General features: G+C 51.9%; 1 protein-coding gene across 2 annotated transcripts; it reads left to right on the top strand.

Moving 5' to 3' along the window:
- The first annotated feature begins 444 nt into the window (after positions 1-444).
- On the top strand, positions 445-1,635 carry LOC126036892 (electroneutral sodium bicarbonate exchanger 1-like). Of its 2 annotated transcripts, none has more exons than XM_049797107.1 (3): positions 445-592; positions 692-843; positions 1,400-1,635. In XM_049797107.1, exons 1-3 carry the CDS (start codon positions 446-448, stop codon positions 1,455-1,457), a joined length of 357 nt encoding a protein of 118 aa, XP_049653064.1. In that variant the 5' UTR covers position 445; the 3' UTR covers positions 1,458-1,635. The 2 variants fall into 2 exon arrangements, with proteins under 2 accessions (XP_049653064.1, XP_049653066.1); XM_049797109.1 differs by having other exon boundaries at positions 692-847.
- Positions 1,636-16,881: the final 15,246 nt, after the last annotated feature.

Here is a 16,881-nt window from a genome sequence, read left to right as displayed (position 1 = left end):
AAGAAAAAGATTGGTGGAGGCACAGGAGGTATATGGGGCTGGGAGGACCAGGCAAGTTCAGCGCTCTCTGTTGCAGGGTTTAGGGCAGGTCAGTGTTTGGTTACGTGAAAGCGGGGGAATTCAGTGCAAAGGGAAGGCAGTTTCTACCACTGGTGGAAATCCTCGCGGGGGGATTCAGTGGGCCAAGAATTGCTAATAATGGAATGGCATGGAATAGTTGCCGTTTGGTGGGCAGCTCTCAGGGGCAAGCCGGTTGCTAGATGGAGCGAAGGGAAAATGGGTGCTGCTCCCAGGAGGAATGCGGTGGGATCCAGGATTTCTGACGGCAAGCGAGATGCTGCAAAGTGCCTCCACATCTCGAGAGGGCCAGAAACTTGCCGCAGTCCCAAGGTGGCAACCTTTCCCTTTTATTTTGCAGTTCTTTGATCGCTTGAAGCTGTTTTGGATGCCGGCGAAACACCAGCCGGATTTCATCTACCTGCGGCACGTGCCCTTGCGAAAGGTGCATTTCTTCACGGCGATCCAGCTGACCTGCCTTGTCCTGCTCTGGACCATCAAGGTGTCCCGTGCCGCCATCATCTTTCCCATGATGGTAAGAGCTGCCGCCGCTCGGCAGCGGGGTGTTTGCAGCGTTGGAGTGAGAGGTGGCATCGTCTCTGAGCTCACCGCATTTTCCCTCTTATTCGTGAAGGTTTTGGCTCTCGTCTTTGTCCGGAAAGCGATGGATTTCTGCTTCTCAAAGCGGGAGCTCAGCTTTCTGGATGACCTTATGCCAGAAAGGAAGAAGAAGTTGGACGATGCTGATGTGCGGAAAACAGACTCCACAATCAGTAAGATTGTAAAGTAGGTATGTTCATTCAGCGCTGGGCAGCACGGGGGGTAGTCCCACCAAGGTCATGCGCACCTGATTTGGCAGTTCACTTTAAATTTATACAGTCAAGTGTTACATATACATAGAGTTTCGCAGTATGCTTATACATAGGCATTATCTATCCCCGCTTCTTATTAAAATTATCTCTAGGAAGTCATTTCCATAGTCTCCTCTCAATTGCGCTTGTGCAGTGCCTCCTTATGGTGGTTGTCTGGTGGTCGTGAAGATGAAGGCTATATGTGTTCTTCACGCTGAACCCTTAACCTTCTGTCCCTGCGCAGACTCAGTTGTCTCTTGGCATTTGTCCAAATCCTAAGGCCAGTCTTGGCTGGTTCTTGGAGTTGACTGCCGCTTCTTATCAAGGACTATCTCCTGTCCCAGTCAGCCTCAACAATGCAAACGTTAAACATCACTTCTCATCCCCTTGGGCCGTATCTACCTCTATTGAAACTTCTTTAACTTCATTATAAGCTAGATAATTATTAAACAATTCCTATCTACATTCATAAATCTACTATATCTACTAAGGTTCCTTTGGTTCCCCGTCTCAATGCCAGAAATGAAGCCGGAGAAGAAGAAGAGGTAAGGCTTGCTGGGTCCTCAGGGCTGGACATCTCCGTCGGGCTGTGAGATTGCCTGTTTCTCTTACAGCTTGTCTGGAAACGTTGGGGGAAGATCAGCATCCAATCGAAATAGATCCCAATAGCCTGGATCCCACGTTGTAACCTTTGTTTCCTCAAGTAGCAGTGAGCTGAACAGTTGAATACAGGTGTAATTTTTAAAACGAGTCGTTTTTCACAAAGGTCATTATCATTATGATGATTATTATTAAATGCTGCTGCTGCTGTTGCTGCTGCTGCTGGCAAGATTTGCTCATAATCGTGTTTTGAACACACAATCCCCCTGCCCCGAAATCTTTGGAGTGAACGGTTTCTCCCCTGCTGCACTAATACCTATAGCTGCCAAGGGGCAGAAGCAGAGGGCAGACTGCTAAGTTTGTGCTGGGCATTCAGCTTATCTCCACTTTGACCAAAGACAGAGAACGTGATTTGTCCCTTTTTTACATCAGGAGTCCAGGAGGGTGATGGAAGCTGCTGCTGCTGCAAGTTCAGTTCAGCTGCACGTGGGGAAGACCAGTGACGTGGATATCCCAAAGCAAAGCAGTGACAGGTAAAGCCCCACCAAGCTCCAGGACCCCCGGCAAGATTTAGCTTGAAGGTGTTTGGCAGAGTTTTCTCCACTTGCCTCTTTGTGGGGGATCCCGTGGAAACCAGCAGGCAGCTTGGTGGGAAAATCAAATTCAGGGGCAGGGCTGCAGAAGGTGATTGCAGGGCTCTGACCGCAAGCAGAGTGGCTGCAGCACTCGCTTTTGACCCCAAACCTTGCCTCATCAGTGCCTTTACGGTAGCTGGAGATCCTCATACTTACACATGAGGAGTTGCAGGCGTGATCTGTACCAGCAGTGGCTTAGGAACCCGGACCGGGGCTAAGCCCCAGCAAGAGCCTTTGCACAGAGCTGTTGCTCTGCAGCTCCCGGGCTTGCCTCCCAAAACTCCTCATCCAGCAAAACCTCCCACGCTTATGCGGAGCTTTGATTCTCGGGGCTCCACTGTTCCTCTTGCTGATGCTAATGCCCTTGGCATCAGTTCCCATAATCACGGATTGCTATGTAAAATATTTATTGCAGGACTGATCCTTCTGAGATTGTTATCCTGGATGAAATGTCACAAACGACCATATGGAAGGCTCTCACTTTGAAGACAGAAACCCTTTGAATCCAGGGAGGAAAAAGGTAAAGGATTGCACGTGAACGTGACCGTGCTCCTCTGCAAGCGACGGCGCACACCTACGCTTTTCCCACGCTTTGGCCGGCAAGGCTGAGCAAACGGCCTGTCCCTGGGAACAGGCATTGTGGACCGTGGCATGCAAACCAGCTCCTCTCTGCTGGGGTGGTCCCCCAAACAGGGCTGAATCAGCAGCAGGTGGCAGGTCTTCCACTGATGATGCTCTCCCTCTTTTTCTCTTCCCTTCGCCTTTCCCCACTCCCGCTTTTCACGTTTAGGAATCTTGACTTTGAAGAAGAGGAGTGAGAGCGTGACTCGGGGATGTGCCAACGCAGACAGAGGGAGAAAGCGCTTTGTTTCAGTTGGAGGATTCCCATTAAAGCCATGCAGATGTTTTCAGTTATCCTTGGTGTGCTTCAGGCATTCAGTATCTCTAGACCAGCAAGCTGAGGTGAAGGTCACAGTCAAGGGGAGTTTGGTGGTGTTAAGTCTGTGTGCGTACGTGCGTGTGGGGGTGTGGGTTTGTAGTGGTAGAGGGACTGCTACTGCTTTATCATTCAGTGCTCTTCTTTTAATACCTAATTCCTCCTCTTTTTTTTTCCCCTCTTTTTTCCAAATGTAAACTGGGAATGTCCAAAATAATTTTCTGTTATAGTTGATGCATTCTCCACTTTCTTCTTGATCATGACCGGGTTTTTGGTCTGGTTTGGGGTCCTGGCTTTAATTCACTCTTATGTCTCTTACTGGTACGAGAGGGATGCCCTCTGCAGCAGGGCAGCATAGAGAGCGTCCGAGCAGTTGGCCTAAGGTGAAAGAAAACATTTGCTCCCTGTGCTCCAGTTTTACCTCTCTTGGTTGGTTTGGTTTTGGGTTTGTTTTTTTTGCTTTGGCTCTGCCATCAGCCTGGGAGCTGCAAAATGCAGAACTGCCACCTTCTTGTCCCTTGGCTGTAAACTGCATCTAAGGGAGCACTTCAGGTATTTGATTTTGAATACACTGTATGGTCACAGGAGTGGCCAGATGAGACCTGGGGCTCTGTGTCCCTGGGCTGCTCCCTCTGTTGTTCCTCCACTTTCCTTCTGTATTGGATCTGGCTGAGTTGGAGTTCCTTTACCCCACAGCAGCCCTCGTAGTGCTGTGCTCTGTACTGGTAGCTAGAAAGCTGTTGATAACACAGCAGTGTTTTGGCCATGGCTGAGCGGTGCTGGCACAGCATCAAGGCTGTCTCTCTAACATTCCCCCGTCTCCAGTAGGCTGGGGGTGGGCAAGATCTTGGGAGGCGACGTAGCCAGGAAGAAGAGGCATCTAGGTAGCAAGTAAATCTTAGGTCCCTTCAGATGCTGGGGACCCTGCGTTCATGCAGCATTGGGCAGACCCCAGATGGATTTTCCCTTGGCACGCTTTACGGTGGAGAAGCGGAGAAGTTCCTCCTTTTGGTCATTCACGGTATTATGCAACTTTTCTTAGAAGAAAACACCTCTGTGCGTAAAGGATGTTCACACGCGGACTTCTCGCTGCACTTTAGGTAACGGCAGGGCCGCGCAGGTGGCGTAATCGCTGGTACCAAGCAGGAGCTGCCTGGAGGCTCCTCTGTTACAGTCAACCAGCTCCGTTTATCCTGCGGCCAAGGGACATGTGTAGGGACGCAGCCTGAAGGCCACGCTGCACGTACAGCGCAGCACAGACCTGCACCCGCTCAGGGTAACTGTTAGGTGGATCCCTAACTCCTGGAGGTACAGTGATCTCCCAGTCAGGATCTCTGCACCAGGCTGTGAAACTGCACGGTAACTCGGGAACCGGAGAAGGTCCAGATCTGGAGGGGATGGTTAACCACAGGGCCTCACGTTGAACCTCCTCTAAGCTCGTCCTGTGCTTACAGGGTTCTCGAGCTTCTCGGGCATCTCCCAGACTGGCCGGTTACTGCCAGCTCCCTCGTTCCTACGTTCCCCTCCCTGCCTGCCTGCCCCACTTTGGCCCCTGCAGCAGCACTCAGCTGAGCACCCTCCGTTGCTCCTGGGGAAAGAGCGTCCTCCTTGCTCTCCGTGGCGTTCCCCCAGCACATGGTGCTGTAGCAAGGACAAGGCAGTCAGATACAGACACAGCCTGTTGAACAGAGCGTCCTGCACGCAGTGCTTCCGATAGAGCAGCTCAGGAGCAAGGAGGTGAGCTGGGTGTGCTGCCTCTCACAAAGAGCATTCTACATCGGCGACCTTCCCCGTTGGACCCTCTGCAGCCTCTCTTTTTCCCGGTGTTGTAGGTGTTAGGTTGTGTGGTTAAAGGTTCATCTCCACAAACGCAGAGGAGGACAAAGGAGCAATGGCAGGCAGGGGAACCCCAGTGACCTAGGCAGAGGCAAGGGAGCACCCTGCTGTGGCTTTTGCCAGGGCTGTCACAGGAGAGGGCTCGACCACATTGCCTGGGTATGAGGCTCACCAGACAAGTATTGACTCTCCCTTGCTCACTTCACAGACTGACGGGGGGAATGCGCTTCTGTGGCCATGCCCTGCCTCTGAAGCCCGGCCGTAGACAAAAAACCGGCTCAAACTGTGAAGGTTACCAGGCAACACGTGACTGGGTGCACGTGTGCGGCAAGGTCTGTGCGTGTGAATGTCTGAAACTGAGTTCTGAGCTGTCAAGCAGAAGCCTGCTTCTTGCTACACGCAGCCAGCGTGGGCTGGTTGTAAATTTGGGTAACACCTGGAATAATCAAAAGTGGCGTGTCCCGAATCCTACAGTTAGTAAAGAGCTAGGAGAGAGAAGCCTTAATTTGGAGGCTGATCAGGCATTGTACTGCTCACATAGACAGATTAGGAAAACTGGGGGCGTGGGGTTCCAGAAAGAAGAGGTGGTGTCAAAAAGAAGGGTTCCCAGAAAGAAGAAGGGATCTTGAAGAGAAGCAAGGGACCCAGGAAGGAAAAGGTGAAGATCCTGGCTGGAGGAAATATCCTGGAAGTGGCGGAAGATCTTGGAGACCAGAGAGCCGCGTGGAGACAAGTGCCAGGGGATGCCCAGGGACCTTGACCAGCACCCTGCGAAACTGGTAAGGGCAAGCAGCTGCACAGCAGGAACCAAGGTGACGTTCTGCCTGACCTTCCCGGACCTGCAGTAGCTGGGATAGGGGAGTTGGATCAAGCAACTGCAGGATTCAGTAGGAATGCATTTCACGAAGGTAAAGAGGACACAGCAGTGGCTTGGAAATGCTGGTTGGTTTAATGGTAAAACTGGAATTATTCTGTGAACTGTGCATTCCTTTTAATATGGACTTAATTTAAAATAGCTGCTTTGAAGTTGTTCTGACTTCACCTTAATCGACACCTGCAATCTTCATCATTTTATCTCCTCCAACAGCCAAACCATACCCTGCCCCTCCCCACCCCCTGCAAAAAAAACCCCAAAACCAACCCAGGAAAAGAAAGACTTCAAGGGCAAGCGAGGCAGCAAAGTTGTGCGAGATTGGTCAAACTGCTCAAAGTTTGCCGAGAGATTGGAGCTTGCAATTCAGATGTACGTCGCTCAGCGTGGGGAGGGTAGTACGCACCTTTCACTGGAGTCAGAGGGAAAAACGGGGAGAAGGGAGCTGCAGCGTAAAGAGTAAAGGACCTGACATTCTTAGGAAAACTCTCCTTTTTCTTTCCTTTTCCTTGCTCCTTCGCTTCCAGATCTCCGTGGTCGCAGTTTGTGCTGCCTCACCTCCAGCACAGCGTGCAGAATGAAACGACGGTCACAGAATTCGTCCTCCTGGGGTTCTGCAGCACCCCAGCCCTGCAGCGCTGCCTCTTTGGCCTTTTCTCTGCCCTCTGCTCTGCCACTCTGATGGGAAACGCACTTGTCTTTCTGCTTATCTGCCCGGACTACTGCCTCCACAGCCCCATGTACTTCTTCCTCTGCCACCTCTCCATCGCGGACATCTGCTACGCCTCCAGCAATGTCCCCCATATGCTAAGGAGCCTCCTTGGACAAGGCAGAACCCCCTCCTTTGCTGGGTGTGGGGCACAGAGCCATCTTTATTTAATCTTTGCACTTACAGCGTGCGTGCTGCTGGCCGTCATGTCTCATGTTCGCTACGTGGCAATCTGCCGTCCCCCGCGCTATGCCCTCATCGTGATCTGGAGGCTGCGCCTCACCCTTGCCACATTTCTGTGGGCTTTGGCGTTCGTATTTGGTACACTGCAAGCCTCTCTGGCTTTACACCTGCCTTTCTGTGGCCCCTGCGAGGTTGTCCACTTCTCCTGTGAAATTCTTGCTGTCTCAAAGCTGGCCTGCCCTGCCGCTCCTGCCAATAAAGTCCTGATCTTTGCTGTTTGTGTGTGCTTCTTCCTCTTGCCTTTAGCCTTAATCCTGATTTGCTCCCTGGACAGCCTGGCCACCGATCTGCGCATCCGCTCTGTGCCAGGATGGCACGAAACCACCTCCACGTGTGGCTCCCACCCGACCGTGGTGGGTGTCTTTTATGGAAACGCCATCTTCGTGTACGCGGGGCCCGGGAGCGGTAACTCCTCTGGGAGGGAGAAAGTTCTTTCCCTTTTCTGCAGTCTCGTCAGCCCCAGTTTGAACCCCGTCATTGACAGTCGGAGGAACAAGCAGGTGAAGGAAGCCTTGCTGAAGCTTCAGAGAAGGAAGAGGGTCTTTCATTCCGTCTAGCTGGCGCTCTAGGCTTTCACCTGTCTCCTGTCTTTCTGCTCTGTCTTCTTGAGCTCTTGGGGAATGTTAAGTGGTTAAAACGTAACACAACACATGGGTATTCAAATGCATTTGTCTCTTGTTTCTCTGTGCAGTCTGATGAATATCATGACACAAAATGACTCATTCCTTGTATTGCAAATAACTAATTCTTGTTCCTCAGATGCAGCCGTCCTAGACAGGTAGTATGTTTCACCGGAACTGTTGACCCAAGTGGAAAAAACAGTCTTCTCGGTTCTAGCTAGCAGTCAGGATAAACTACTGTGTAGCAGGGTTTTTTTCTGAATCTACCCATTGATCCAATAAGATATTCTTTTTCCTTACCGTATTTGTACCTCTTGTTATCCTCAGGATGCTAGAGCTTCAGCTCTACTGTTAGAAAGAAAAAGAGAGAAAACATGATGCTGCTAATGGGCTTTGCCTCTCAGGAGGGTGAACGAGCCTGTGAAGGGTTTTCTTTCTGCACACTTTTGAGCCTGACACCTCTCATGCAGGAATGTTCTCTATTCTGGAGAGTTTTTGCTCAAAGCAGAGCTGGCTTCTGCCCAGGCACTAAGTTTTCCAAGCGGGAAGGGTCTAGGGGTGCGTGGCTTTAAATAGCTGCCTGGATCCGCATCATAGCTTGTGATTTCATAATGGTCCCTATTGTGTCTCTGGAGTTGGTGCACACTGGGTGCCACTTAGCTCCTCCCGTGAGGGCTACTCCATCAGTCCCTGGGGAATCGGGCCCCTGACTGACCTGGAGGTTCAGTTGTCCCCAAAACCCAGTGACTGACGTGAGGATGAACCCAAACGGGCGTTACAAAATGACACTTCTGGAAGAGTTACAGGTAGCGCGGCCGGGGCTCAAAAGTGCAGTTTTGTGGGTTGGGGTTTTTTTTTCCATTTTGGAAATCACTTTTTTAGACAGGAACCTCAAGAACAAAGCGGGAGGTGGGTTTTTTTTTTGTCTGAAACACTCATCCCTCTCCTGCTGTATTAAATACGTCCAGACTCTCGTGTTATACAGTACAGGTGATGTTATGGGCTGTTTTATTTGCGTATGGGAAGAAAAACCTCCTACAAGTCCGTGGTTTTAGGGCTGTGCCTGAAGGAGGAGGAGGCACGCAGAGGCGTGATGGCTCGTGGACTCGCGTGGATGCAGGGGTGGGTGATGTCTGGGAGGACGTAAGGGAGCTCTCCACCCCCAGCCCCAACTTTTCCCTTCTTGTCATTGCTAAACAGAGACATGACGAGGAGGCAGTGATTGACCGGGGAAGAAGGAGCAACGCTGTCAGTATTTGCTATGAGAAGGAGGAGTTGGAAGGTGAGTCTCTGCTGAGATCCTGGTGGAGGAGCCACTAGCCCAGCGCGTTTTCCCATTGCACAAAGTCTCTCCAGTGTGCCTTGTTGGGTGTCAAATCATGTGCAGCGAAACGTGCCGCGCTTCTCAATAAAGCAACACAGTTATTGTCACATTTTTTACTATTATGGCTTTTTAAACGGAGGGAAAAAGCCTCCCGGGAGGCCACGGTGTGAGTTGTAGCCACGGGGCTTGATAATTCACGGCTTTTTTTCTCGCAGAGGTTGCTCCTGGCTTGGAGAGGTCAGGAGAATCATTTCAGGGCTGCAGACACGGGGCTGTGATTTTCTTTTTTTGTTCTGGAGTTCATTGCAATGGGACTGATTTGATCGTCTCTTGTCGCCTCGTGCCATACAGAGCTTTTGAAAATAATTAGCTCGTGTTGCTGCTTAATGAGCAAGTCTGAGTGTTGTCCAGCCGAAGCTGGAATTTGAGAAGAGGTCCGATACTTTCAGGGCACTTTTAGATGACCCGGAGCCAACACTTGTTGTTGCTGTGTTGTTGCAAAGCTCGAGTAAAATAGGCTTGGAAAAAAGGACGTCCAGTGAAAATAACATTAAGGGAAGCTGGCGTTGCTCCTGGGATTGAACCGTGGCTTAGCAAGGCACCGGCCACCTCAACTATTGCCGCAATGCCGAGAGCGCTGCAAAAACCGCTGCTTTTTCGCAGGCCACCGGACCCTGTACGTGGGCGCGCAGATGCCACTGGTTAGGCAGAGCCACCGGCATCACCGACGCCACAGCCAGAAGCATCGGGAAGGGGAACGGGAGAAGGAGTCTGCCCCGACAGAGCAGGGCTACCACTGTAAGTCCCACCGCGGCATTCGCTAAACTGGGGGCAACGTGGGCACTGGGGCCTTCTGCAAGCACGTCCCCGTGGCTAGTTTGAGTGAGTTGCTGTTCTTCCGAGGGAAAGTGGCCTTATTGAGCAACACCCTCTTTTTCCCAAGTTTTACTTTCTTTTTTTTTTTTTCTTTTTTTTTTTCTTTTTTTTTGTTTTTTTAAGTGCAGTTAAATGCATAATGGGTTTAGGCTCGTCTTCCTTAGAGGGATCCTGGCTTTAAAAATGGCAATGTGGGGAAGGAAAGCAGCCCATCCTTATGCAGAGGTGGACCAGATGCTTCTCCTTCTTCACGGCTCTGTGCAAGCCCAGAGAGACGCAGAGGAGAGGGGCCAGCCCAGTGTTTATGGCTGCACTGGTGCTGATGGCCACTTTGCACGTGAGGGTGACAAGCTGTGTTCAGGCGCAGTAACGGGATGGGTCTTTGCCTTCTGCCCCCAGGCTCCCCGTCCCAGCGGGTGCAGTTCATTCTCAGGACCAAGGAGGACGAGCAGCACATCCCTCACCACTTGTTCTCCGAGCTGGATGAGATCTGTGTAAAAGAGGGCCGAGATGCCGAGTGGAAGGAAACGGCAAGGTAAATCCCTGCTGCTTTGGCTGCGGTGGGAGAGGAGTCCCCGCACTGGCAGCGCCCGTGGGCTCTGCTTTCTCCTCTCCAGGACGCGAAGCTTTTGCAGCTGCAGGTGGCGGCACGAGGAGCCTTCTCCTCTTGCCACCCCGTGGCTCTGTCAAAGGGGCTGCAGAGCTGGGGCTGTTTTCGTGCAATGGGGCTGATCGCACCCGATGTCCGCAGGTGGCTGAAGTTTGAGGAGGACGTGGAAGACGGCGGCGAGCGCTGGAGCAAGCCCTACGTTGGCACGCTGTCCTTGCACAGCCTCTCCGAGCTGAGGAGCTGCATCAGCAATGGGTCGGTGCTGCTGGACGTTTGTGCCAACAGCATCGAAGAGATTGCAGGTACCGTGGGCACTGCATCTCTCCGGGAATGGCCGAGCTCAGCTCACCACGGTGCTCTTCACTCCCAAATCAAACCCTGCCCCAATGGCACGTCCTTTTCCAGAAGTGCCACTGTGTTTTTCTCATGAGCTGTTTTTGGATGTAGACTGGGCGTGCAACAGTCGCACTGTTTTTTTATTCCAATATGGGGTCCTTTTGAAAGCAGTTTGTGGAGTTGGAGAAGCCACTAGAGAATATTCTGCAGCCAAAAAGGAGCGTGTGTCAGGGCTTAGCAGGCTGCTCTTAGAAATACGGAGTCTGCGTAAGAGCTGAACCACCTTAAAGGAACTATTTCTTACAAGCTGTTTCCTCGCATTCTTTGTTTTACTTTTGCCTTAACATCCAGCATTTAAGAGTTTTAAGGCAGAGTTTCTCTGGCGATGACCAAGCAGTGTATTTCTGTGGGGAAGATACTTGAAGTTAATTGCAAAAGCCACTTTGGAGAAGTTATCTTTGACTGGCAGCAGGTCTCCATTCAGCCCTTTCAAGGGCTGGAGAAGTCGGAGCCGTTCTTAGCATGTTTCTCCCTGGGCTCAGCAAATTGCACTCGATCAGCACGGGAAACTGGGAACGTCTGTGCTATAGATTGCTTATAATTTGGGTAAACGTGTAGAGTCAGAAAGGCCAGGTCGGGCAAGAAAATTGCATTATTTAGAATGGGAAATATTTATCTTAGCGGAATGATGAATAAGCACTTGGATGATGTTTCTTAGCAAAAGAAAATTCTCGTTTTCACTGCAAAGGCTGAACATTATTAAAAGGCCTTGCTATGCAAGGCTGAGCGGGCATTAGGGTGCAGCCTGTGTGGCACAGCCTTCCCTGGGGGCTTTGGGGGTCGGGACTTGTTGGGGTTTCTGCTCTGATGGCTTTGTTTCCCTTTGCCATCCTCAGATATGATCCTGGCCCAGCAAGAACAGTCCACGGAGTTTGACGAGCACGTGCGGGCGCAAGTTCGAGAAGTCCTTCTGAGGAAGCACCACCATCAGAACGAGAAGACAACCAACCTTCTCCCCGCTGTCTGCTCGTTTGCTGATGTGAGCAAGAGGCAGTCGGACCTGCACCTCCTCTACAAGCCAGGTGAGGGTTTCTGCAGGGCTGTGGCCCCATTAGACTTGCCCAGGCAAAGGAGAAGCGTCCCAGTTGCTCCTTGTCCATCTTTCTGAGTGTCTTTCTTTTTCCTACCAGCCCAAACAATCACCCCTTGTCCTTCTCCCACCGCTGCGGAAGCTAAAGATGGGGTGACCCGTGAGAGCAGAGCTATGGATTTAAGCAAGGTGAGACACTCGTAGCTTTCTTAACGCCTTTAGGGCCAGATTTGCTCTTGCAGAGTGTGCTGCAGAGCGCTGTGGGCTTTGCTTTTGGGGTAATTGCCTGAAAATCGCTTGTCGTGCCCAGGCGGAGCTGCACTTCATGAAGAAAATTCCCACCGGGGCTGAAGCATCCAACGTGCTCGTAGGAGAGCTGGATTTCCTTCACCAGCCCATCGTGGCATTTGTCCGCCTGAGCCCGGCTGTCCTCCTCTCAGGCATGACGGAAGTTCCCATCCCAACAAGGTGCGAATGAGAAGCGCAAATTTCTTCCGTAAAAAGACACCCAACCAAACATCAAGTTGCAGGCATCAGTTTGGTGTCCCAAGGGAACAAGGCTAGTGGGAGGGGGAGCAAGCACGTTTCCCCCACCCACGTCTCCTCGCCTTCATTTCTCCATTCCCTGCTGTAGCTTTTAAACCCATCGGCCAATTGTAATGAAAGTTGGCCCCCAAATTACATTTGCCGTCTGTTTTGAAGAATTTCAAATTCATCGCGGCATCGCTGAGCCTACGTGTCCCGTCTTGAGCCACGCTCTGGGCTGGGAGCTGCCAGGGCTTTCCTTGGGTGCTCTTGGAGCAAAGACACCTTCTTCTCTCTCTCATTTTCTTTTTCTTGCCCAGGTTCCTGTTTGTTTTGCTTGGACCAGAAGGAAAAGCCCATCAGTACCATGAGATCGGCAGGTCCATGGCCACTATCATGACGGATGAGGTGCGACAAGATGAGATAGCTCCGGGTCATTTTTGCCTTTCTTCAGCTCTCCCTGTCTCTGAAGTAGTGAGGAAGAGGATTTGCTGTCCCAGCTGCCCGCAGCTCTCCAAATAGCCCAGCCCTCTTTCTCACCCCAAAGCAAACACGCAGATTTGCATCACCCCACATCCTGGAGGCTGAAATCCCGCCCGGGGTGCATCCTGCACCTCATCCTTCTCGCCGGGGTCCCCAGCACGCTGTCCCCAGTGGTGGCATTGCCAGGGCCAGTAAAACTTCTCTTGCTCTTTAAGCAGAAGGGTATGGTGTGCCATGGGGGACGGGGGCCTCGTGGGGGAGATGATTACAAGTGCCGTGATGCGCAGATTTTTCCTTTTGGGGGAATATTTCCTGCCCTTTCCAGCAGGGAATTTTGGTGAAAAAGCCTTGCGTTTAGCCAAGAGCTTATTGCACTGGTTAGGACATCCGAGCTGGGTTGTCCTCTCACCAGGTTGTCTTCTATTGGCAGGTTTTCCGTGACGTTGCCTATAAAGCCAAGAACGGGGCTGACCTCGTGGCTGGCATCGACGAGTTTCTGGATCAGGTCACGGTCTTGCCGCCAGGAGAGTGGGATCCATCAATCCGAATCGAGCCCCCGAAAAACGTCCCTTCGCAGGTGGGTGCCACATCGGCGGGAGGCATGAGGGGGATGGGCAGGATGGCTGGGGATGCTGTTCAGGGGCCCCAAATTCACAAGGGTCCCCACTCTGACACAGTCACAGAGCCAGACCAGAAGCAAAACAAGCCAGTGGGTTACAAGTCCATAGCTTTATCTCACTTCCATTTTAACAGGAAAAAAGGAAGATGCCAGGAGCTCTTGATGACAGTGCTTCTCACAGCACGCTGGAGAACACAGTGTGCCCTGGAACTGCAGCGGACGGGAAGGTGGGAGCTGTAATAGTTTGGGGTTTTTTTCTGTTTGCCTCTCAAATCTGAGCATGCACCTTCCCTTCTAGCAGGTCTTTGGGGTTAGCTGGTTCAGTGAAGGGGCTCCACATTGCCAGCTTGGTCCCCTGGGCTGGGCAGGGGGGAGATCTGGGCAGCTGGGCTCAGCCCCCAACCATCACCGTTGGCACGCAGGTTTTCTTGATTTGGGCTGAAGGAGAGTGCTTCTTTTTAGCCACGAAAGTTACTCTATGCTTGTGATTGCCCTTCTGCAGCAAAGCAAAGTCGACGTGTTCCTCCAAGAGAACAGACTCTCTTCTTTTTCCTTCCTGCAGGCTCTTTGGAGGTTTGACCCTGGACGTGAAGCGGAAAGCCCCGTGGTTTCTGGAGCGACTTCCGGGATGGTCTGAGCCTGCAGTGCCTGGCGTCCTTCCTCTTCCTCTACTGTGCCTGCATGTCCCCTGGTCATCACCTTTGGGGAGCTGCTGGGGGAGGCGACCAATGGCCACATAGTGAGCACCTCTCTCTGTTGGGGGGGATGGGGGAGGGTAAAACTCAGGCCAAAGTCCCTGCTGCAGTGAACCGGCTTTGGTTTTTGTTTCTCCCCTAACGATTTATTTACTCACGGCCGCCTCTCTTCCCCGGGACAGAGTGCCATGGAGTCGCTGCTGGGCGCGTCCATGGCCGGGCCGTGGTGTATTGCCTCTTTGCCGGCCAACCTCTCACCATCCTCGGCAGCACCGGACCCGTCCTGGTGTTTGAGAAGGATCCTCTACAAATTCTGCAAGTAAGGCAGGCTGCCGCAGCTGGGTGCTTGCGAGAGCCTTCAGAAGGGGGCAGTGATGGAGGAAAAGATGCTTTTCTTTTCTTTTTCTTAGGGGTAGTTGCTAGATTTTAGTGACAGTCCTTTGTTGCGATGGCTTTGATGGGAGATAAACCACCCTTATTGCCATAAGGTTTATTATTAAGCCCCAGCTTGCTGGCAGCAGGTGACTGGGTGCAAACCCAGCTGGTTTCAGTGTTTAGGGCGTCAGGGTGATGTGGGAGAACACCACCTGGCCCAAGAGGGACCTGACCTCATGCAGCCTCCAAGGTGTTAACACGAGATCCGTGTTAAACAGTGGTAACTAAATAATTGGCCTCTCCTGCTGTGGGTCTACACCCTGCACCACAGCCCCGAGGCTCTCTGTAGTAGTACATGGAAACTGCATTTCCCATCCGCAGCCTTGACACGCTCCAAAATTGCTCCCCGTTTTCCCCAAAGGCAGGCATGGCTCAGGGCCTCTTGCTGGCCTTTCCAGCCTTTGTTTCATTCTGCTTTCCCAGGGATACACGCTCTCCTATCTGTCTCCGGCGGGCGTGCATTGGGCTGTGGACCGCCCTTCTTGTGCATAGTGCTGGTGGCCACCGACGCCAGCTGTTTGGTGTGCTACGTCACCCGCTTCACGGAAGAAGCCTTTGCCTCCCTCATCTGCATCATTCATCTACGAGGCTCTGGAGAAGCTGAGTCACCTGCGAGACACCTACCCTGTGCACATGCACAGCAAGCTTGGACTTCCTCACCAGCTACTAGTGGGTTTTTTTCCCCCCTGAGAAAGCTGCTGCCCCTTGGCAGGAGCTCCGGGACTGCACCTCCATCACCTTTCCCTTACCCCTGTCTTGGCTTCTCTTCCTCCCAGCTGTAAGTGTGAGGCACCGACCCATCCCAGCAACGAAACGCTGCGTTTCTGGGCGAGCAACAAGATCACGTGTCTGGCATCGCCTGGGAAAACCTCACGGTGACCGTAAGTGCCCCGAGCCACTGCTTCCTCGTGCCGCGTCCATGGGGGTCCAGGGGCATTTGCCTGGTGCAAAAAGTCAGAGCCCTTCAGGGAATGATGGGCTTCAAACTGTGCTAGTGCTGCTCGGAAAAGTCCTTGCCTAAATGTAGCGTGTGGTTTTAAGCCGCTTGGTCCTGGGGAGGAGAGTCCACCTTGTCCAGTCTACCCCAACGTTGTGGGTAGCAAGTGTCCCCGTCAAGCCTGTTGCAGGACAGTATTTCTGACTGGGAGGAAGGTTAAGTACGTGGGTGGTTTGATTATTGTAGAAGTTGTAGGACTTTAAGTTCATGCTTGAAAGGTAGTAGCTGGGCCTCCTTAATGGGTTCCTAGTAACTCCAGGCCTTGCTTTCTCGTTCAGTGCTGTCTGTAGGTACGTGCATAAATTTGCTTGTCTGAGCAGCCTCTCAGGCTGTTGTTGCCGGAAGCAGAGCCCGGGCCTAGGGCAGCAGGCTCTTATGGTGGCCTTCATCCCTCTTGGCCAGGTTCTGCAAGACCTCCCCCTGGGGAGGGACGATCTGTCTCTTCTCCTCCTTTCCTACCCAATGGTTGTCTTTAGCCCTCCTTCCCTCTTCCCTCTCTCTCTATCCCCAAGAGTTTCCAGTGTTTCCTTCCCCTCTGGTGTCTTCTTTAGCCACGATTGCTCGAATGGCAGGCAGAGGATGTGCCAAGGGTGCGTGGTATGGTGAGCCCTCACATCTCATTTCTCCGCTGTGTAGTTCAATGTGTCACTTGTTCAGCTGCTGCTGCTCATTAAATATAAATCTCTATTGGCAGGAGCAGTTACAGGGTCGTGGATCTTGGACCAAGATCCTCAAAACCCCCTAGCTATGCGAGGTTTCCTGCCGCACGTGCACTGCCTTTGTGTCCCTGACGCTCTGTTTCTCCAGGAATGTCGGTATTTGCGTGGGAGTTTCAAGGACCTGCCTGTGGACGCGACGGCCCCTACACCCCTGACGTGTTCTTCTGGTGCTGCATCCTCTTCTTCGCCACCTTTGCCCTGTCAAGCTTCTTGAAGAAGTTTAAAACCAGCCGCTACTTTCCAACCAGAGTAAGTAGAAGATGGTGGCCAGTGTCATCTCCACACTCATTTCCCAAAATGGCTTTCCTGGAGCACTAAGCAGTATTTGCCCTGCCTTGGTCAAGCTGGGAAACGTTGGCCTTGCAGGCCAAGCTCTCCAAGAGCTTGGATGTCCCGCACTCATTTCCATGAGTGCAAAATCATCGTAGGCATTTCCCACATGCCTCGTGACCTGCCCCAGATTGAAGATTTGTGGGGGGGTTGATTTATTTTATTTTTATTTTTTTTTCTCCTCAGGTAGTAGGAAGTCAGGTTTCCCAAAGTTTTGGGGGGTTGGGTTGGGGATTTTTTCCCTACCTTCTGTGCCTTATGTGCTCGAGCGGAAAGTAGATTCGAATGAGGACGTTCCTTTTGAGGACTAAAGGATGCCTCAGTGCCTTGTTGCCATTGTAGCTGTGAGTGTAGCTGTAGTGTCAGACATGTGTTTTCTTATTTTTAATATTATTATTATTATTTTTAGGTTTTGACTTAAACCAACCCTTGTCCGCCTAATTAAGCTTTTTTTATTGTCTGACCCCAGATCTCACAGGGACA

Source organism: Accipiter gentilis, unplaced genomic scaffold (assembly GCF_929443795.1).
Source record: "Accipiter gentilis unplaced genomic scaffold, bAccGen1.1, whole genome shotgun sequence".
In the NCBI taxonomy this organism is placed as follows: domain Eukaryota; kingdom Metazoa; phylum Chordata; class Aves; order Accipitriformes; family Accipitridae; genus Astur; species Astur gentilis.
Note: the sequence above shows the minus strand (reverse complement) of the source record. Positions and strands in the feature narration are given on the sequence as shown.

What these genes read in the sequence shown, in the direction of transcription:
- LOC126036892 (XM_049797107.1), top strand. Translation starts at nt 446, where the DNA reads ATGCCGGCGAAACACCAGCCGGATTTCATCTACCTGCGGCACGTGCCC. An exon ending in CCATCATCTTTCCCATGATG is followed by an intron (nt 593 to 691) that starts GTAAGAGCTGCC and finishes TTATTCGTGAAG; the next exon opens with GTTTTGGCTCTCGTCTTTGT. An exon ending in ACAATCAGTAAGATTGTAAA is followed by an intron (nt 844 to 1,399) that starts GTAGGTATGTTC and finishes ATATCTACTAAG; the next exon opens with GTTCCTTTGGTTCCCCGTCT.